At 40.0% G+C, this 20,220-nt stretch overlaps 1 protein-coding gene across 2 annotated transcripts in view; it reads left to right on the top strand.

The window, feature by feature from the left end:
- Window positions 1-1,232: 1,232 nt before the first annotated feature.
- The window catches only part of TTC33 (tetratricopeptide repeat domain 33), a 32,895-nt gene continuing 13,907 nt past the window's right edge, over window positions 1,233-20,220 (top strand). The window contains exons 1-2 of one of the 2 annotated variants that reach the window (XM_082622373.1): window positions 1,233-1,422; window positions 4,217-4,438. In XM_082622373.1, coding sequence (XP_082478499.1) covers window positions 1,412-1,422; window positions 4,217-4,438 — 233 coding nt within the window. In that variant the 5' untranslated portion in view covers window positions 1,233-1,411. The other variant, XM_082622374.1, reaches the window with a different exon arrangement.

The raw sequence follows: 20,220 nt of genomic DNA on the forward strand, positions 1-20,220 counted from the left end.
ATCTTGACATCATACTTCAATATACAGCAAAAGTACTTTGTACCTCCCATTTTTGTCACACTATTAAAAAAATGTGTGTACTCAAGGGTCATTTTAATAAAATAATTTTTACTGCTTCTTCAAGGACATCGAGGGACTGCATCTTCTTTTTCTTACAATGAGTGTGTACAGTGGTGGAGAATACAATGACTACTAGTACAGCTTGGTAGCATTGCCCTGATTCGGGCTGAGGTGCCAGTGGTTTTAGCCACCATTGCTTTTGCACTCTCAGCGCAAATGTCAACATTGTGAAAAAGGTAAATGATGTCTTCATGTTAGTATGAAAACAGGGATAGTTTTGACTTTGAAAGGATCTTGACGACCCTCCCGGGTTCTGAGGATCACCTTTGGAGAATGCTTGCTCCCCATCAGTGGTTCTCAATGGGGTAGGGGTGGGGGGTCCATCTTTTTCCCAGGGACATTTTCTCATGTCTGGAGACATTTTTGCTTGTCACAGCTGGTGGGGTGGGAGTGGATGCTAATGGCATCCAGTGGGTAGAGCCCAGGGATGCCACTAAACACCCTGCCCCGCAAAGGAGAGGCCCCCTTCTAACAAAGAATCATCCCGTTGGAAATGTTACATCCTTGAGGTTGAGAAAAACTGGTCTACAAAAATGATCCACAGAGACATTGAGAAATCAAAACGATCTTAATTTTTCAATTTCCTAAACACTTCCCTGTATTACATGTCTCCACTTTTTTTTATTTTCAAGACAGCTACTTTCGGGCCATAATTCTTTCTTCTTTAGAGAAATTGAGTCCAACAATTTGCGGGGTTTTTTCCCCAACGGTTGAGCCACGGCCGTATCCTTTTTCAGTCGGGTTTGCCTCTGTCTTCAGCGTCTGGACGACCTCATCAACTAGGTTGTAAACTCCTTTAGGGAGAGTCGTGAGTCAATGCTCTGGATTCCCCCCAAACCGTTTTCCCGGGCCTCTTCTGCTTTACCTGCTGACTGGATGGACCTCGTGGTACCGCCAGGGCTGTCCTCTCCGCGCGCACTCAGCCGGCGCAGCCGCAGTTTCCCGCGCTCCCGAGCTGTGGGCGCCCGCGCGCCGACGCTCTCGTCTGCCGGTAGAGGGCGCTCCCGGCCGGGGCGGCCCGGACTACCAGCCTCGGAGGGTAATAATGGGGTAGGGGCGGCCGCAGTGACTTCTGGGATTTGTGGTCCCGGGGAAAGGATTGCGGAAGAGAAAAGCGCTAAGAGTCGCCTCTTCCCTGCCAGCTTCTCTGGACTGTTCGCACGCCCCAGATCGGGCAACCCCCTATCTTGGGACACCCTGCACCTACGGCAAGCAGGTAGGAGGTCGGGCGCGGTAACTTCCGTTTCCGGTGGGCAAAGGGCAAGCGGAATGTAAACACAGGACCCGGGGAATGGTCATCAGGTAACAGGGACTACGGGTCTGTGGTGGAAGCGGGAGGAAGTTGAGGGAAGCGAGGCTTGTGGGTCTTGGGGTAACGGGAGAAAGGAGCTTCAGAAGTCGGAGTTAAGGCCCACCGCGGGTGTGGCAGAGCCGGGACGCTAAGGTTGGCCTCTAGGGACCAGCAAGTCTGGGGATCGGGCCCTCCCTGGCACCGGCGCCCGGGGCGGCTTCCGAGGCGGGCGGTGCGGCTTTGACCCGTCCTGAGCGGCGGGAGGAGCGGAAGCGGCCTGGCTTTGCCCCCAGCGTGGCAGGGGCCCGCGGCCGCGGGCGGGGCTGTGAACTCGCGGGTGACGTCCTGGGCAGCCTTTATGAACTTCGCTCTTCTTTACTGTTGTGCAAAATGAGGGGAAATGCTAATGCTGGTTTCTCTTGTGCGGTAACATTTTCGGGTAAATCAGTTCTTGAATTCCTCACCTCCGACTACATCCCTATACCCGGAAGGATGCTGTTTTCATTACCTGTTTGTGTTCATCAGGTTTCTCGTCTTGGGTGCTGCATTTTACGTCGCAGTGAAGAGAAGCATTCTCTAGCTTGTGGCAGGGTATAATGTCTGTATTATTAGAGTTCCCACACTTCTTGGTCCCTCACATTGCCAGCTTGGAAACTTGAAGCCAAAAAAATTAATCATCCTCATCCTTGTCACCTTTAGGGACAGTCATAAATACAAGACTTCTTTCTTATCTTGACTTATTCTGTTATCTCGTGAGACCTTCCTAACGATCCATTCTCTCATGTTGTTCTCCTTCTGGGCCTCCGGACTTCTGTTCCTTAGTAACCACACTTACATTTTCAGCCATTTCTTGGTTCTTTCCCTCAGTTACTTGCAGTCATCTTCAAACAGAGGAAACTCATTCTCCTCTATTCTAATGGGTCTGGGGAGAGAGTTTGACGTTGTCCTGATTCCCTAGTATAGCTTATAATCCATTACTCCTACAGGCTTTTCTAGAAATCTCTGCTCCTGTGGAAAGCATGTGGTTTACCCATATCAACCTGTACATTTCTTGATTGCTATAATTTGTTGGTACTTTGTCATATTCATTAAGAACTTAGGCACATGACCCACAATTTTCTTACCCCTCCAAAATCTGCCATTATCTTGAGCCTTTCCATGTTAGTGACCTCATAGCCAACCTCAGTTTTTTTGTCTCCTTCATTCTAGTGGTTACTTATACTTTACTTCAGCATGTGCATCAGTGATAAAGATCTTGATATCTGCTAGAACTTACTTGCTGTTTCATTTCTCTCCTTCCCTTACTCCCACAATGCCCATTCTTTGATAGTTTGATGGAGACCTCTGGTTCATTGCTTTTCCTTATCTCGATAGTTGATCAGTCAGTTGATCATAATCTTCTTGGGGTTATAGGCTCCTTTAAGAATGGAATGAAAGCTTAGAGACTCTTGTGCAGATTGCACAGGAGCATATAAAAATGTATATAGAATTCCAAGGGTTTCTCAGTATCTTTAAACCCATCCATGTAACTAGCAAGAGCTCTCTATCCCTCAGCAAATCCCTTCTCTAAATAAATATTTGGTCGGTTCTTCCAGGGTTTCCTTTAACTTTGTTCCATCAGTTATGCTGTCTCGCTTAGCCCTTACATTTGTATATTATTGCAGATTTACAAAATAGTTTAACATTTCTTATCATTCTGATTAACCTTATAGTTCTGTGAATTAAGTCATTTCCTAAGTTTGAATCTTTCAGAAACTTTTTTTTATGGAAAATTTCAAACATATATGAAAGGAAAGAGGAAAGTACAAAGAATCCTGTGTACTCACCACCTAACTTCATCGCTTATCAACTCAAAGCAATCTTTTTATCTATATCTCTCTTCTATTGCACTCCCCACTCCCGCTGATTACTTTGAAGCAATTCCTAGGTATCGTGTAATTTCATGTAAAATATTTTAATATGTATTCCTAAAAGATAAGCACTCTTTTTATCAACATAATCACAATACTGTTATACCAAAAAAAAGAAAAGCAGGAACTTCTTAATATTATCAAATATGAAATCATTGTTCTGATTTCCCCTATTATTTCATAAAGGTTTCCTCCCCATTGGCTTGTTTGAACCTGTAGCTAAGCAAGCTCCACACATTATATTTGATTTGTGTGTTTCTTAAGTCTCACTTTTCCTTTTTTCTTGAAGAAACCTGGCAGTTATTTCTTGAAGAAGCCAGTTTTTTCTTTAGTTTCTGTTTCTTGCTGTCTGCATCTCTGACATCTTATTTAGCATGCTCATCTGTATCCCATATTTCTTTTAAACTGGTAGAGGTTTGATCTGATTGAGCTTTAATTTTTGGCAGAAGTACTTCATGGATGCTGTGTCACTTCCTTCAGGAGATACAGTTGTGGACTTGTCTTTCTTTATGATGTTAGCAGCCTTCAGTGATTATTGCCTAGATCCACTATTTTTTTTTTTTTTTTGCGGTATGCGGGCCTCTCACTGTTGTGGCCTCTCCCGTTGCGGAGCACAGGCTCCGGACGCGCAGGCTCAACGGCCATGGCTCACGGGCCCAGCCGCTCTGCGGCATGTGGGATCCTCCCAGACCGGGGCACGAACCCGTGTCCCCTGCATCGGCAGGCGGACTCTCAACCACTGTGCCACCAGGGAAGCCCTAGATCCACTATTTTAATTAGGGGTCAAAAAATGATGATAGTCTAATCCTGTTATCCTTTCTTTACCTATTTGTTGGAATACTTCTATAAAAGGCCAAGTTTGAAATTTAAAGCTCTTTCCTTGTAATTTTTCCAGAATGGCTTCCTTTGGATGGAAAAGGAAGATTGGTGAGAAGGTCTCAAAGGTCACTTCCCAGCAGTTTGAAGCTGAAGCTGCTGATGAGAAGGATGCAGTTGAGAATGATGAAGGGAACTGGCTTCATGCCGTTAAACGGAGGAAAGAAATTCTCCTTGAAGGCTGTGCTGAGAAAAGTAAACAACTGAAGGACGAAGGAGCCACTTTGGCTGAAAATAAAAGGTATGTTTTTAGAGTTTTCTTTTCGAGAACAGTTTTGGTCTTTGGTAGGACAGAATACTCCTCAGATCATCCAGAGATCTACAGTCAGGCCTTTGTGCCTTTGACTGGTATCTCCCTTGTGGTGCTGAAGAGTTTGAGAAATTAAAAGTAGTGCTGAACAAGAAGCACTTTTTAAAAATTCTTTTCTTTGTTCTTTATCTTCTTTTTTTCTTTTTTTTCTATTGGTAAGGATGGTTATAAGATTCCTTGTTTATCATTTTTGTCATAATTGAGTCAAAGTTGAGGAACCAGCATTTTTGTTTCTAGGCATGTTATTATTTTTGATTCTGGGAGTAATCTTATTAATGCATTTTAATATTAAACATAAAATAATACTTAAACTATAATATATTAGCACCTCAAATTGGGAGTGAATGGTAGACAATAAATCAAGGACAACTAACAGCTTAACGGCCTAATGTTAGATTGTGAATTCTCATTTGCAGTGTTTTAGGCAAAGATTTTTCTGTTGTAGAACTTTGCAAGATTGGCCATTCTGTCTTAGTCAGAAGAAAACCAACTATAAATTTTCCACTTTTATGAAATCATTTTCAGAACATCCATAAAACATCTTTAGAAGTTCCTGTAAATGCCTGTTAAAAGTTCATTAACTTTGTTGTTTTTATCTTTTTCTCTAGACCACACTAGTGTGTAGAAGGGAAAAGCTATTCAGTTATTGCCATGGGATTCCCTCTGAATTTCCTGTGGTAGATGAAAGATACCAACTTTGTGTATAAACAAAATAACTCATTTTTTTTTTCTGCATGTCAAAACACTGAGTCATTTCACTGAAATCAGCTGGATTGGATGCTTTATTTTGAATGGAGAACACTGTGAGATGATTAAGTTTTTTAGCTATTTAACATTTGTTTTTGGAGTAATGTATACACAGCTTTAAAAGATAACAGAATTAAAGGAATCTGGTAGAAATGAGTCGTTCGGCTACTCTAAGACAAAAATAAATAGAAATAATGGTTTAAAAATATCTAAGAGACTATTCAATTGATTGAAAGTAATATAAGGAGTAGGAAATAATATAAGGAAGAATAGTGAAGTTAAATTAAGAAAAATAAAACTCAGTCCCTGTCTTCCAAACCAACTTTATCTTAAACCACCATCATTTTCACTACATTTTTAGCCACATTGGCCTTCCCTGTGTTTTTGAACACAGTTCTTAATACAACTTTGTCTTATGACTCCATCTGAAAAGCTCTTATTTCCTGTGTTCTGATGTCTGTCGTCTTGTCCTTCAGATCTCTGCTCACATGTCCTCTTCTCAGCAAACCCCTCCCTGACTACCCAGCAACCCCGTACTCCCTCTTCCTCCATTACATCAGCCTTTTTTATTGTTTCTTAAATATTTATTTATTTATTTGGCTGCATTGGGTCTTAGTTGCGGCTCGTGGCCTTCTCTAATTGTGGCGTGTGGGCTTAGTTGACCCGTGGCATGTGGGATCTTAGATCCCTGACCAGAGATCGAACATGCGTCCCTTGCATTGGAAGGCAGATTCTTAACCACTGGACCACCAGGGAAGTCATGTTTTTGTTGTTGTTGTTTTTTTTTTTTTTTTCTGGTACGCAGACCTCTCACTGCTGTGGCCTCTCCCATTGCGGAGCACAGGCTCCGACGCGCAGGCTCAGCGGCCGTGGCTCACGGGCCCAGCCGCTCCGCGGCATGTGGGATCTTCCCAGACCGGGGCACGAACCCGTGTTCCCTGCATCGGCAGGCGGACTCTCAACCACTGCGCCACCAGGGAGGCCCTGTTGTTGTTGTTTTTTAAAGATTTTTAAACTTCTAGGACTTCCCTGGTGGTCCAACGGTTAAGACTCTGCTCTTCCACTGCAGGGGGTACTGGTTCGATCCCTGGTCAGGGAACTAAGATCGCACGTGCCGTATGGTGTGGCCAAGAAAAAAAAAAACGAATTTTAAACTTCTATTTTGTGATTAGGTGAAAGGAATACTAGTCAAATAAACCTTACAAATGAAATGAAAAATAAAATTCTTTACTCATGACTTATGTGTATGTTTCTAAATCTGTGTTTCAAAGGATATCATTAAGTTGATCTCAACTATCGTGACAGATCAGGAAGTAAATTAGTTGCTAGGGTGGCAGTTACTGGTTCAGGAACAGTATTAGACATTTATTGATGTACCAATTTCTATAAAATGAGTCAACTTTTAAGAAATGTGTAATGTCATCATTAAAATATAACATCAAATATCCATTCATCCATCCATCCTTCTTTAAAAAAAACATTCAAAGAGAGGTAAGATATATTATCAGACTTTAAGGAGCTCAGCCTTTGGTAAGATGCACAGAATACAGATCATTATCAATACATTGCAGAGTAGTGTATGCAGTAAGACCGGTTAGTTCATACTGAATATTTCAGAATCAAAGGGAATGGAACCACCAGTTCTGTCTGGTATATCAAGGAAGTTCTGACAGATCAGTTCAATCTTCAGCTGGGTTTCAAAGAAGGAGTAGTATTTTGCCAAACCAGTAGTGGTGGGAAGCATTTCAAGAAAGTGGGAACAGAATGTGGAAATGCAAAGAATTTTCCTAAACATGTAAAAGAAATTGTTTTACATGTTTAGGAAGATTCTATCAACTTGGTATTGCTGGAGCAAAGAAATACAAATAAGTTTGCAGTAAATACTGCTGAAGAAGAAAAACTAGACTGTGATCTCTTTATATGCAACAGTAAGACCCTTTTCATTATATTCTATTGGCAATGGTGAAAAGTAATTTTATGACTTTAACAAAGTAATGAAAAACCACAGTCACATCAGCATATTAAATCTTCTGATAGTATTTCTCCCTTTTTGAAGTTACCTTCTACGCTTATTTAGTTGTTTATATTTAGTTGTCTTTCTTCTGTAGAAATGTAATCTCCAGGAATGTAGGGACTTTGTCTAGACAGACTTTTGTCCTCTACCTTCAGCTCTTAGACCAATTTGTGGCACTTCCCAGGCCCTCAGTAAATATTTATTGAAAATTTATAAGGCTGCTGTGTTTTGCTATATTATGGCTAAATAGGTTTTTGTGGATTAACTACCATATATTGCATTGTACTATAGGAATATATATTTTAAACTCCAGATTAGAACACAGTATTCTGAGAACATATTTTATTTCATATCCCAACCACAAAGGACCTTTGGGAATAGAATTTTCCTATCTGTATGAGAATATGACACTTGAAAATTATTGTTCTTTTCTGAGTCTTATTCCTTTCCCTATAACCTATGATGGTAAGGATTAAGTAATAAAATATGGAACAGCTTTGAACTTGGAATGAGTAATAATCCTTAGAATGGTAGAGAAGTAGGGATGCCCCTGGAGGAATTGCTAAAGAAGGAGAGAGGGAGGAGGGAGCACCTTCTATTTCCTGGGATGCATTCTTTTGCCTCCTTGTGATTTTCTTCATTTTTGCCCTCAGGATTCTCTTATTTAGTTTTATTTAGCACAGAGAGAGTTTTCTGAACACGTTGACTATGCATGATCCAAGTGTGTTAATGTCAGTCTTCCTCCAAAGGAGGCATAGTTCTTGAGCATCAGAGTCTCCTGTTGTCCAGTTTATTTCGTTAGTAAGAAACTATAACTGCTCTTAGAAAAATTTGGTTTGCAATGGAATGGTTTTTAAATTCTGAAGTTCTACCTTGTAGTATTCATGATTCTTTGTAACAGAAGACTAGTTTGCTTTTCTACGCAAGCCCTAAGTAATGTTGGTGCCTTATAGAGACAGTATAGTAAGTCTAGTGGTTACGAGTGTGGATTTTGAAGTTATTTTAACTCCGCTCAGATCCTAGTTTTATCATTTATATCTGTATAAACTTGGGGCACATTCTTAACCTTTCAAGGGTCAATTTCTAGTTTCCTTGTATTAAAATGGTGACACTTATCTCATAGACTATGGGGGTATTAAAGAGCAAGTCCATGTAAAAGAGTTTAGCATGCCACCTAGCACCTAGTAAGCACTCAGTAAATACACTTTAGGTAATTTATTTTAAGATTTTATATGTGATTGGTAGATTTCATGCAGTATTAAAGTTTTTTTAATAAGTTATTTTGTTCAAACAGCTTTTTCTTGAATTAATTCTAACTAGGATATATCTTCTCAAGAATCACAGTGTGGGTCCCAGCTTTGATATGTTGGCTTTTAAGGTTTCAACCACTAGATGGTGATATTTGATTGTGTAGCTAAGTGGCTTCATTTTTTTTCTTGTATTAGTGTGTATGTGTGTGAAGCTAGAATATAATTAGAATTTACCATGAATTTTGTTCCTTGTCTAGAAGAGCATACTTACCAAAGTGAACTTGAAGGTGACCTGGCTGTGTGAAACACGTTCCGTTGAGTGCCAACCTGAATATATTTAATGACTGTGATCTTGCCTCTTATTCTTTGGAAGAGAATAGATGCAGTCAGTGTAGAATGCCTTTATTTTCTCACCACCACATCTCCTAATCTGAGTGCATCTGCATCCAAGCCATCTGCGTTCACTGTGTTGTAATGAAGTGCCCCTTCTTTTGTCAAAGGCCCACCCCTCCACTTGTGCACTAGACTTCATCTCTCTTGCCTTTTCAGGATTATTGTTCCTAAAACCCCCTTTCGTTTTGATGTCATCTGTTGTCTTCTCTCTCTCTCTCTCTCTTTTTTTACCCTATTTTTTTTTTTTACTGAATTATAGTTGATGTATAATATTATATAAGTTACAGGTGTACAATATAGTGATTCACAAGTTTTGAAGGTTATACTCCATTTGTTATTATAAAATAATGGCTGTATTCCCTGTGTTGTATGCATAATAGTTTGTGCCTTCTATTCCCCTACCCCTTATTGCCCCCCCACCCCCCGCGGCTCCCTCTCACTGGTACACAGACATACCCTGATAGCATCCATTTAAAAACCTTCCCTTGACTCCACACAGCCTACCATTTCTTTGCTCCCCCTTCACAACAAACTCCATTTCTTGATGAATCATCCTCTCAGTCCATTCCAGTCAAGTTGCTGTCCCCGCTAATCCACTGAAACCACCCTTCTAAAGGTTGTTGATGACCTCCATGTTGTCAAATCCCGTCTTCATGTCTTGGTTCTCATTTAGTATGCCTCTTGGTATTCCACACAGCTGAGCACTCCCTTCTTAAATATATTGCCCTCTAATCTGCAACACCACACTCTCATGAGTTTCCTTTTGTGTCAGTGTCCACTGCTTGTTCATCTTCTTTGCTTGCTGTTTTCTTTTGCTCGTTTTCATTTTCTAAATATTAGTGGGCCACAGTATTTAGACAATAACTTTTTTCTTTTCCATATACGTTCTTGTCCTTCTTGAACCTATGTAGTCTCTTACTTTCGGTACCATCTCTATGCCAATCACTACAGCCTGCAGTGCTGTCCTCCCACCTCAATTCCAGACCCTCTGTCTCCCATGCTTGCTTTATACCCACTCGGATGTCTAATTAGTATCTCAAACTTAACATGTACTGAGCTGAGCTCTTGATTTTTCTCCCCAACATCTTGTCCTTTCCAGTCTTGCCCATGTCAGTAATAAAAGGTGCCACCATTTACCCAGTTACTGAAGCCCAAAAGCCAGGAGTCATCTCTGCTGGTTTATGTGCCATTCCAGAGCTAATAAGCCCCACTCAACTCCAAAACCCTGCTCTTGAGACAGCTCATGGTATTCTTTTTTTAAATGTTTTTTTAAAATTGAAGCGTAGTTGATTTACAATGTTGTGTTAGTTTCAGGAATACAGCAAAGGTATTCAGTTTATGTATATATATTTTTTTTCAGATTATTTTTCATTATAGGTTCTTACAAATATTCTTATTACCATAAAGTCCTGGCAGCTGCTGCTGTCAGCACAGACCAGAGAGTCCCTATGTACGGTGCTAACTGATAATGAAAGACCATCACACCTTGACACTGGCCAGGTTGGACCTATAGGTGCTTCAGAGGCACTGGGTCACACACCCAGAAGTGTGAGTGGGTTAAAGCCTTGTGGGGCTGACTTTGATCTAGGGGAGACAGGATATGGGAGGGAGGCTGCAGATAAATTATTTTTCCTCCTTTCGCCACTGGACTGTTTCCAATACAAAGAGGTTTCATACTGTCTCTGAAGTTCTACAAGATTAACAATCATCTGTGTTTGTTTTAAAGCTGTTGTCAGCTTAACATATGCCTTATATTTATTCTCCCTCCTTCCTGCCTCACTTTTCTTTCTTTTTTTTTCCCCCTTGGATCCTACTCCCCACACAGCGTTAGCCTATAAGCTTAGGCCTCAGGCTTTTTTTCCCAGGTAACCCAAGCTAAGATATCATCCTGGATTCCTTTCTTTTTTTCACTCCTCATATCCAATCCAAGTTGAGATGATTTTACTTTTTAATATATTCTAAATCACTTTTATCCTCCCTTCTGTTTTCATGGCTGTCATCCTAGTCTAATCTACTGTCAGCTCTCACCTAGATTCCTCTGGTAGTCTCCTAACTAACAGGCCTCTCTGCTCATTCTTATACCCCCACAGTTCGTTCTCCTCCCCTGGGCCTGACTGATCTTTTCAAAATGTAAAGCAATTCATGTCTCTGTGTTGCATGGAAACTTTATGGATTCATCACTCATACAGTGAAATCCACACTCACAACTATGGGCTACGTTTCATGATCATGGCTTTGGACTACCTCTCTGGCCTTGCAATCCCCTTCCTCCTTCTTCTATAGCCATGCTCGTTTTCTTTTCTTTTTTTTTTTTTTTTTTTTTTTGCGGTGCGCGGGCCTCTCACTGTTGTGGTCTCTCCCGTTGCGGAGCACAGGCTCCAGATGCGCAGGCTCAGCGGCCATGGCTCACGGGCCCAGCCGCTCCGCGGCATGTGGGATCCTCCCGGACCAGGGCACGAACCCGTGTCCCCTGCATTGGCAGGCGGGCTCTCAACCACTGTGCCATCAGGGAAGCCCTCGTTTTTTTTTCTTGCCTCAAAAAAAATGGGGTGTTTGATCCTGCCTTGGGCTCTTCCTTTGTCTGGAATGAACTTCTCCAGATTTTCCATTGGCTGGCAGCTTTTTGTCATTCAGCTCTCAGCTCAGATGCCTTCCCAGAGAGACCTTTTCTGACCATGCATTCACCCCCTATCACATCCATCCATGTGTTTTTCATCATGGCACTTAACCATGTTTTAACTTACGTTTGTTGTCTTTCTGTGCCTTCTTCACACACATACACTGTCTAGAATGTAAGCTCTAGAAGAATCGTAGGGTCCTTTTATATCTTATTGAATGCGGTATCCTCAGTACCTGGAATACTACCTGACCCAGAGTAGGAGTCTGCTCTGGTGCTCAATAAACGTTTATTAAATGAATAAGCTGGTAACTGTATAGCTCATTAAACTTGATGCTACAGTAAATTACAAATATAATTGGGAGCAAAGTAGCTAAACACCTTGATATTTCTATCTTGTGATAAGCGTGCTGACTTATTTGGCTTAATCACCAGCTGTTCTTTTTTTTTAAATTTATTAAAAAAAATTTTTAACATCTTTACTGGAATATAATTGCTTTACAATGGTGTGTTAGTGTCTGCTATATAACAAAGTGAATCAGCAGCTATACATATACATATATCCCCATAGTTCCTCCCTCTTGCGTCTCCCTCCCACCCTCCCTATCCCACTCCTCTAGGTGGTCACAAAGTCAGCTCGGTGCTTTGTGACCAGCTGTTCTTTACCTCAGTGTAGGGTATTATCTCACCCCACCCTTGGGCAGTCCCTGGAACTATTCACTCTGCTTCCTTCTTTGTGCTAGTTTGGTTGCATACTGTTAAAGTTGTCTTTAAACTGGCTGAATCAGACTTTGGTCACTTATTAACCATAGTGACTTTAAACCAAGTTTTTATCTTTTAATGTTTCCTATCCAGCAGCTGCAGTAGGGCTATGCCTGTTCGGTCTGTTCCAAACCAAAGTTGAATTAAGAGATACGCTTTGGAGCTTACGAGAGACCATTGATTTATTAGGTGCCAAGTTTTCTGTGATCCAAAAGTGGAGGAACTAGATGGTGCCACCTTTTATTTGTAGGCCAGGAGAAGTAAATCAAAGAGGAAATGAGAAATGAGGGAGGGGAGGGAATTCACCAATCCGACAGTAGTGAAGTAAATGCCCACCAGTTCTTGCTTCTCTTTAGCCAGTGGAAAGCAGCTCAGTTGTTCCTTTAAACTTTTGTCTGCCTTGGTGAACAAAGCACGTTTCATTTGGCAGTGCCTCTGCTAACAGCAGTGGCTATGTTTTCAAAACCAAAACAGTGCAACGGGAAGAGGCCATGTTTCTTTTTGCCTCAGATCTGTGTCTTTGCACAGATTTGCACATGTGTGTTTGTATGTGTGGGCATGTTTGCATGCCTGCCTAATGAAAAGAGAAAACAGAACTAGGGATGGTCAGTGTCATCTTGAACTTCTTGGTTTATTTTGTACTTTGGGACAACTTAAACTTAGGTGCATAAGCAGCTTTGTGGCAGTGGGTGGGATGAGCTGGCCTGATTCTTAGGAATAATGCTCTTGGCATTGTGGGCAGGACAGTGTCTTGTTGTGCAGGATTGCCTTTTGCCTTGCAGGATGTTAACATCCGTGAACCCCTGCCACTAGTGCCTCCAAGTCTTAGTGACAACCAAAAAGTCCTCTATAAATTGCCATACATGCCCTCCATGGGGTGATAACTGCCCCTGGTTGAGTTAGGCAGAAAATAGGACTGAAAGAAAAAAGGGCATTTGACACATGGGGCAGTTTAACAGTGGTTGGCCCAAGTAGAGTAGGTGTTGGCAAACCTTAGTCTATTTTTATAAATAAAGTTTTACTGGGACACAAACATGTACTTTTGTTTGTGTATTGTCTGTGGCTGATTTTATGCTACAGCAGAATTGAGTAGTTGTGTCAGAGACAATATGGCCCACAAAGCCTAAAATATTCACTGTATGGACCATTACTACGCTGACCTTGGCTTTAGGCCCTTCCTCAAAAGCCACAATGATGCCTGAAACCTTAGACATCCCAGGGTCGTAAGGTACCTATAATTCTAATCTCTTGATTCTTTCTACCCATATTGCTATTCCCCTAGTCTTGGGAATTTCTTGTAATTTCTGTACGTGGAATGGTGAGATGAAACAAAGTAAGAAGTAAGGTGTTTGCTACTTTTGTCTTAGGGTAGAATTTGTTTTTACGTCTTTCCATCTTTTTTTTTTTTTTAATGTGTTGTAAGCATGCTAGCTTCTGTCCTCTTTTCATGTCTTCCATGCTTCCCTCTGCTGCTTTCCAAGACTTCTCTTGGAGAAGGTAGGACAAATGAGATAGGTAGAATCTGTGATATTAGCACCTTCTATGTGCCCAGTCATGTTCTGGGTGTTGTAGAGAATACAAGCAAATCCACCCTTTGGTCCCTGAACTCATTAGTAAAGAGAAGGTAGAAATACGTGGAAGAATTAGAGAAAAATTAAAAGAAAACAATATTGGGGTAGTTAGAGAAAGCATTGGTCAGGTAGTTATAAGAGCTAGCTTCAAATCCTGGTTTGTGTAGGCTTAGTACCATGTGCCTTTGGACTAGTCCTGTAGTTGCTCTCTACTTTTGTTTCTTCCATCAGTAAAATGAAAACAAGTAATGCCAATCTTATAGGACTTTTTGTGAGCACTAAGTGAATTAACTTTTTATGAAAATAATTGTATGTTAAGTAATTGTATGGAAAGTGCTTTGTAAAACATAAATTACTTTAGAAATATAAGTGTGACTGTGTGGTCAGTTAAGTGGTACTCATGGTCTTCATGAGAAAAGGGGATTTTCACTTGGTCTTAGAGGAGAGAGAGCTTTTGACTAGGTGAGGAGGGGGAGGAACAGGAACCTAAATGTGCACGTGTTTGTACACGAAGGAACCCACACGAACAAAGGAGTGATATGTAAGTAGAGACGGGGCAAAGACGCAGCTAAGTGAAGCAGAGGTGTGGTGGGGAGAAAAAAGACTGGACAGATAGGCTAAGACTGGGAGACATAGACTTGCTACTGTTAAATCCTGTGGAATTTACTACTATGCTATTAGTTAGAAAATTATGAGTCTAAAGATTATTATGAAGCAACAATTTAATTTTCCAGAGAAAGAAGGCAGAACATAACATACTTCCAAAGTTTTTCATGTTGTGTCTATAATAACATTTGGAAATATTATTTAGAGACAAGCTTATAATCACCTATAATATGCGTAAGAAGTACAAACGTGTTTTTTTAGGTGACACAGTTAATGCTTTTAGAGGTAGTACCATTAATACTTAGTGGATAATAGCACCAGGGAACTAAATTTCTTTAATGTTGTATATACATTTTGTTAAAAACATTATAGATGATAGCTATAAATAATCAAAAATGGGTATTAAATTATAGTAAGCATTGTTGAGTGTCATATACTTTTTTTTCTCCATTATCTATTACGTATGAAACCTTTTCTAATGTTTTTCTGAGGTGTACCCTACATGGTCATGCAGATTTTGTACTTTAGCAAGTTGCTGGATTTAATTGCTAATCCTTTATTTAGGATTTTTACATTTATCTTATGGACTAAGAATTCTTCAGTGATCACTAGGATTAATTCTCATTTCTCAAATAATGTATCTTTCTTAGGACAAAAGTATACTTTATTTTTATTGCTAGATTCTCCAAATATGCTGAAATGCATTAGGACTCTTAAGACTACATTTCTAATTGTGGAATTTAAAATTTTGGATTAGGCAGTGGCTGTTATTTTCCAGTCAGGGCCCCTCCCATACTGTCCCAGTTCGTCCTGTGTTAGCTGATACAGCTGCATATACTTTGGTGAGCAAAATACCTATTGCACTATCTACATAGAGCTTTTAGTTTAAATAAGCACAGAGATAAATATAAAGTTTCAAATAGTTTTACAAAGATAAATAACCGGGTACCATGAGCCAGAGTGATTTAGATAAGGGGTCACAGAAGGCTTCTCCAAGGAAGCAAGAAGACAAATGATTGAGTTCATCCAGGCGAAGGGAGTTCTACTTATTGTTTTGCCTTTATTGTGATTTTATCATATTTATCATTAAAATAAGGGAACTACTGATTTATTTGTAAATGTTTTTATTTAATCCAAGTTATACTAGAATTAATTCCTGGTGAATTTTATTTTGTGACATGTATGTGTATGCTAAACAAATGAGTAATATAGGTGGTAAAATATTTCAAATGATTTTTGTATCTAAAGTAAAAATTGGAATATTAAAATGATGACTTTTTAGAAATTTTTCAGAAAATTCTCATTGCCTAGTGTAGCAAGGAGTAGAACAGGGTAGTTGCTTTCAATACAGTAACAACTAAGAAACGTCCTGGACTAGTTAGACGTTGGCATTCTTGTTTCAATTTGCTTTGGAAAATGACCTTTATTCAGTGTTTGTGCACTTCCATGTAATTTCAGAGGACCTTCCTACTGTTTCCAGAGTGAATTGATCTGCCGTAAATTGTTTGTTCTTGTCTATAATAAATTAGAAACTTTTAAAGACATGTTTGTTCTTTTGTGTAAGTAAATTGTTTAAATTATTACTGAAAGTAGACTTTGTGACTTAACCTAATCCTGTGTCCACGTAATTTCAATAAGTGATAGTGACTAAAATTCAGAGCAGTTTAGTATAAAATAAAGTATATTTATATCATGTCTCTTGCTTTTGCCTAGTAAAAACATACTGGGACTCCAGTCTCAGCATCATCTCAATACTTCTTCCTGTTTCAGATCCCCTTTCCTTCCATATGACTGTCTTGAGAGAATATGCAATTAGGTAGTATATTTTTTTCTTTCATTGTTTCTGCTTCTTTTTTTTCTTCCTTTCTGAGCCTATCTGAAGTTGGGAGAAGTTAAGTTCCTTACTATGAATGCTCATTGTATGGAACTGCACATTATTTTCTCCTTGCTTTCTTCAGAATGTTATTCTAAATTCTAGACAGAAAAATTCAAAGTAATTTATGGAGGGTTTTTTTTTTTTTTTTTTGGTTTAATTCAGGGAATTGACCATTGTCTAAAACTTGGAACCTGATCTACCTACATTGGAAATCACACAATTTTCAGTCAAATCTCAACAAATTTCAACATCATTATAATTTCTCTATGAAAGCTCCCACAAAATCAAGGAAGCAAACTAAACTTTAATTTCAAATATTATATACTGAACTTACAATAACAAAATCTAAACTAAGCCAGAAAAGTTATTTCTATCGTTAAACATTTTGGGGAAACAATGATTATAAATGTTAGAAAACAATATAAAATAAGGTGAAAACTGTAATGTTCTTTTAAAAACTTTTTTAAAGATTTATTTATTATTAATTAATTAATTAATTTTTATTTATTTATTTTTGGCTGTGTCGGGTCTTAGTTGCAGCACACAGGATCTTCGTTGAGGCATGCAGCATCTTTCGTAGCAGTGCAGGGGCTCTTCGTTGTGGTGCTCCGGCTTCTCTCTAGTTGTGGTGTGTGGGCTCTAGGGTGCCTGGGTTCTGTAATTGTGGCATGCAGGTTCCAGGGTGTGTGGGCTCTGTAGTTTGCGGCACGTGGGCTCCAGTTGAGGGGCGCAAGCTCAGTAGTTGTGGCATGTGGGCTTAGTTGCCCCGCAGCATGTGGAATCCTAGTTCCCTGACCAGGGTTCGAACCTGCATCCCCTGCATTGTAAGGCAGATTCTTTACCACTGGACCACTAGGGAAGTCCCCTTTAATGTTCCTGACGATATAGTTTTCAGTAAGGAAATAAAATGATGAATCATATATTAGCTGCTGATTTACTGAAATGTAGCTGTATAGGAATAGCTTTTAAATTTGTTTTGGTATTTCCACATGAGCACATAAAATTGTTTTCTTTTTTTTTTTCTTTTTTTTTTTTTTTTGCGGTATGCGGGCCTCTCACTGTTGTGTCCTCTCCCACTGTGGAGCACAGGATCCGGACGCGCAGGCTCAGCGGCCATGGGTCACGGGCCTAGCCGCTCTGCAGCATGTGGGATCTTCCCAGACCGGGGCACGAACCCGTGTTCCCTGCATCGGCAGGCGGACTCTCAACCACTGCGCCACCAGGGAAGCCCCATAAAATTGTATGATAGAAGTCTATCATGATATTAGTGGAAAGTGGTGATCAGTATGTTTAGTTACAATTTATTTGACATTGACAAAAATGCTCTAACGTTTCTTCTTAAATACAGTCAGTCCTCATTCATGGATTTTGGATTTGTGAGTTCACTTACTCAGTACAATGTATTTGCAACACCAAAATCAGTACTCATGGTGCTTTCCCATCTGAGTTCCTAGCTGAGTCAAACAAGGCAGTGCTCCCTCTGCCTTTGTGTTTTACCTCTCATAGTGAAAACAAGCGTACTCTCTGTGGTCTATTTAGTGTTATGTTTTCCACTTTTTTTTTTGGCCTTTTCTTGATGATTTTGCTGTTTAAAAAGGCCCCGAAGTGTAGCGCAGAAGTGCTGTCTAGTGTTGTTAAGCCCAAGAAGGCTGTGATGTGCCATATGGAGAAAATACGCATGTTAGGTAAGCTTCATCCAGGCCTGAGTTACAGTGCTGCTGGCCACGAGTTCAGTGTTAGTGAATCAGCAATGTATATTAAAGATGTCTTTAAACAGAAACGGACATAAAACAGGGTTATATGTTAATCAATTGATAAAAATGTGACCAGAGGCTTGCTGGAACTTAACCTTAGAACCAATGATTCAGTATTCATTAATTCAGTCTTTATGGTGACTTTATAGAACAAAACTACTGGGAATGGGAATCAGTTATATCTAGAATAAAGCTTTTGAGTTTAGCAGTGTTTTCGTGTATGCAACTTTTCTTTTGCCAAGAATTTAAATAATCAGGACAAGTAATTAAAATTTACTTTAAAGCTGCATAAAATCTAGAAGTGTGATTCAGCAAAGATAAAATTATGTTCAACATCATTTGTCATTTGTTGTTTCATATTCTTCTCCCCTCACTCAAATTAACTTAGTATATTAATGTATCTATTTTTACTCACTGAACATTTATTTAGTGCTTTTGTTAGGCATTGATGCCACAAAGAAAATATTAGATAAGCATCTTTTGGGGGGCAACACAAAGAGGGAAGCTGTTTTGATATGGAGTAAAGAGTACAGATTTAGAGAGTTCCTTGGATGATATAAAAGGAGGGCGTTTAACTAAATGGGGGAATGGAAGAATTAAAGCGTGTTTTACAAGATTTTTGGGAGGAGATAGCATCAGAACAGTCATAAAAGGTAAATGGAAATTAGCTGAAGAAGGAGCAGAACAATGTTCCAGTGGTAGGAATCTGCATGTGCAAAGCCCACAAGAGGCCAGAGAAAATCTCTCCCTTTGGAGTATCAGAAATAGTTCAGTAGAACTGGAAGGAGCCTAATGCACAGCGTCAGTGAAAGGCGCGTCTAGAGGACAATGGGGATTTGGGGCCGAGATGTGTCTGTTGGACGTCTAGTGAAATTTAAGAGGCCTGAACTTGAGTGTCTTGAAGGTAACCCGGAGCTATTGAAATATTTTTATCAGTAGGTGAACTCATCAAAACTATGTTTTGGAAATTTTTTTCTGAGATAGAGTAGAAAATGGATTGGAGTCAGGCAAGACTGATCTCAGGAAGACTGGTTTATTGAATTTTTGACCATCCTGGAAGGCTGAGGACCTACACTAGTAGCAGTGACAGTGAATTAAAGAAATTGAATTAGAGAATTGAAGACTAATGTCACCTAGAGCAGGGAAAAGTATAGTCAAGAATGGCTTCAGGATTTTCTTAATGCCTCGGTGGTGCTGTTCTTTAAGTCAGGGCTATACGGGTAGAGTAAATTTGGGGTAGGAGATGATGGTGAGTTCGGTTTAAACACATTGTGTTTGAGATATGTCAATCACCTCTTTTTTTTAAAAAAATTTATTTATTTATTTATTTATTTATTTTTGGCTGTGTTGGGTCTTCGTCTCTGCGTGCGGGCTTTCTCTAGTTGTGGCGAGCGGGGGCTGCTCTTCGTTGTGGCTCAGGCTTCTCATTGCAGTGGCTTCTCTTGTTGCAGAGCACCAGCTCTAGGTGCACAGGCTTCAGTAGTTGTAGCACGTGGGCTCAGTAGTTGTGGCTCGCGGGCTTTAGAGCACAGGCTCAGTAGTTGTGGCACATGGGTTTAGTTGCTCCTTGGCATGTGGGATCTTCCTGGACCAGGGCTCAAACCCAGGTCCCCTGCATTGGCAGGTGGATTCTTAACCACTGTGCCACCAGGGAAGTCCCTGTAAATCACCTCTTGATCTTATATTCTTATATGCGTGATCTTCTCATTTCTCTCGTTGGTATTCACAGAAAAACTTCCCAAGTGAGTCATTCATTGTCCCTACTTTTTTACTTCCACTTCACTATTCAGTCTGGCTTCCATTCCCATCATTCCAACAATACTGTTTTGGTCAGTGTCACCAATGACCTGCATGATATTAGAGCTTTCTGAAGTATTCATTACAACTCGTCACTGTCTCCGTGACAGACTTCTCTCTTGGTTTCTATAAAATCACACACACTCCTGAATTTTCTCCTTCCTTTCTTTCTCTGCTTCTCAGTCATCTTTGCTGGTCCTTCCTTCTTTGCTTCTCTCCACATTTTGAAGACTCCAGCCCTGGTATCTTTTCTCTTTCTTATCTACTCTCTTCTTAAGTGATCTTTCCCAGATCCATGGTTTGTTTAATTTATTCTTAAAATTTTT

This window comes from Mesoplodon mirus, assembly GCF_964341445.2.
Source record: "Mesoplodon mirus genome assembly, chromosome: 5".
NCBI classification, from domain to species: Eukaryota; Metazoa; Chordata; class Mammalia; order Artiodactyla; family Ziphiidae; genus Mesoplodon; species Mesoplodon mirus.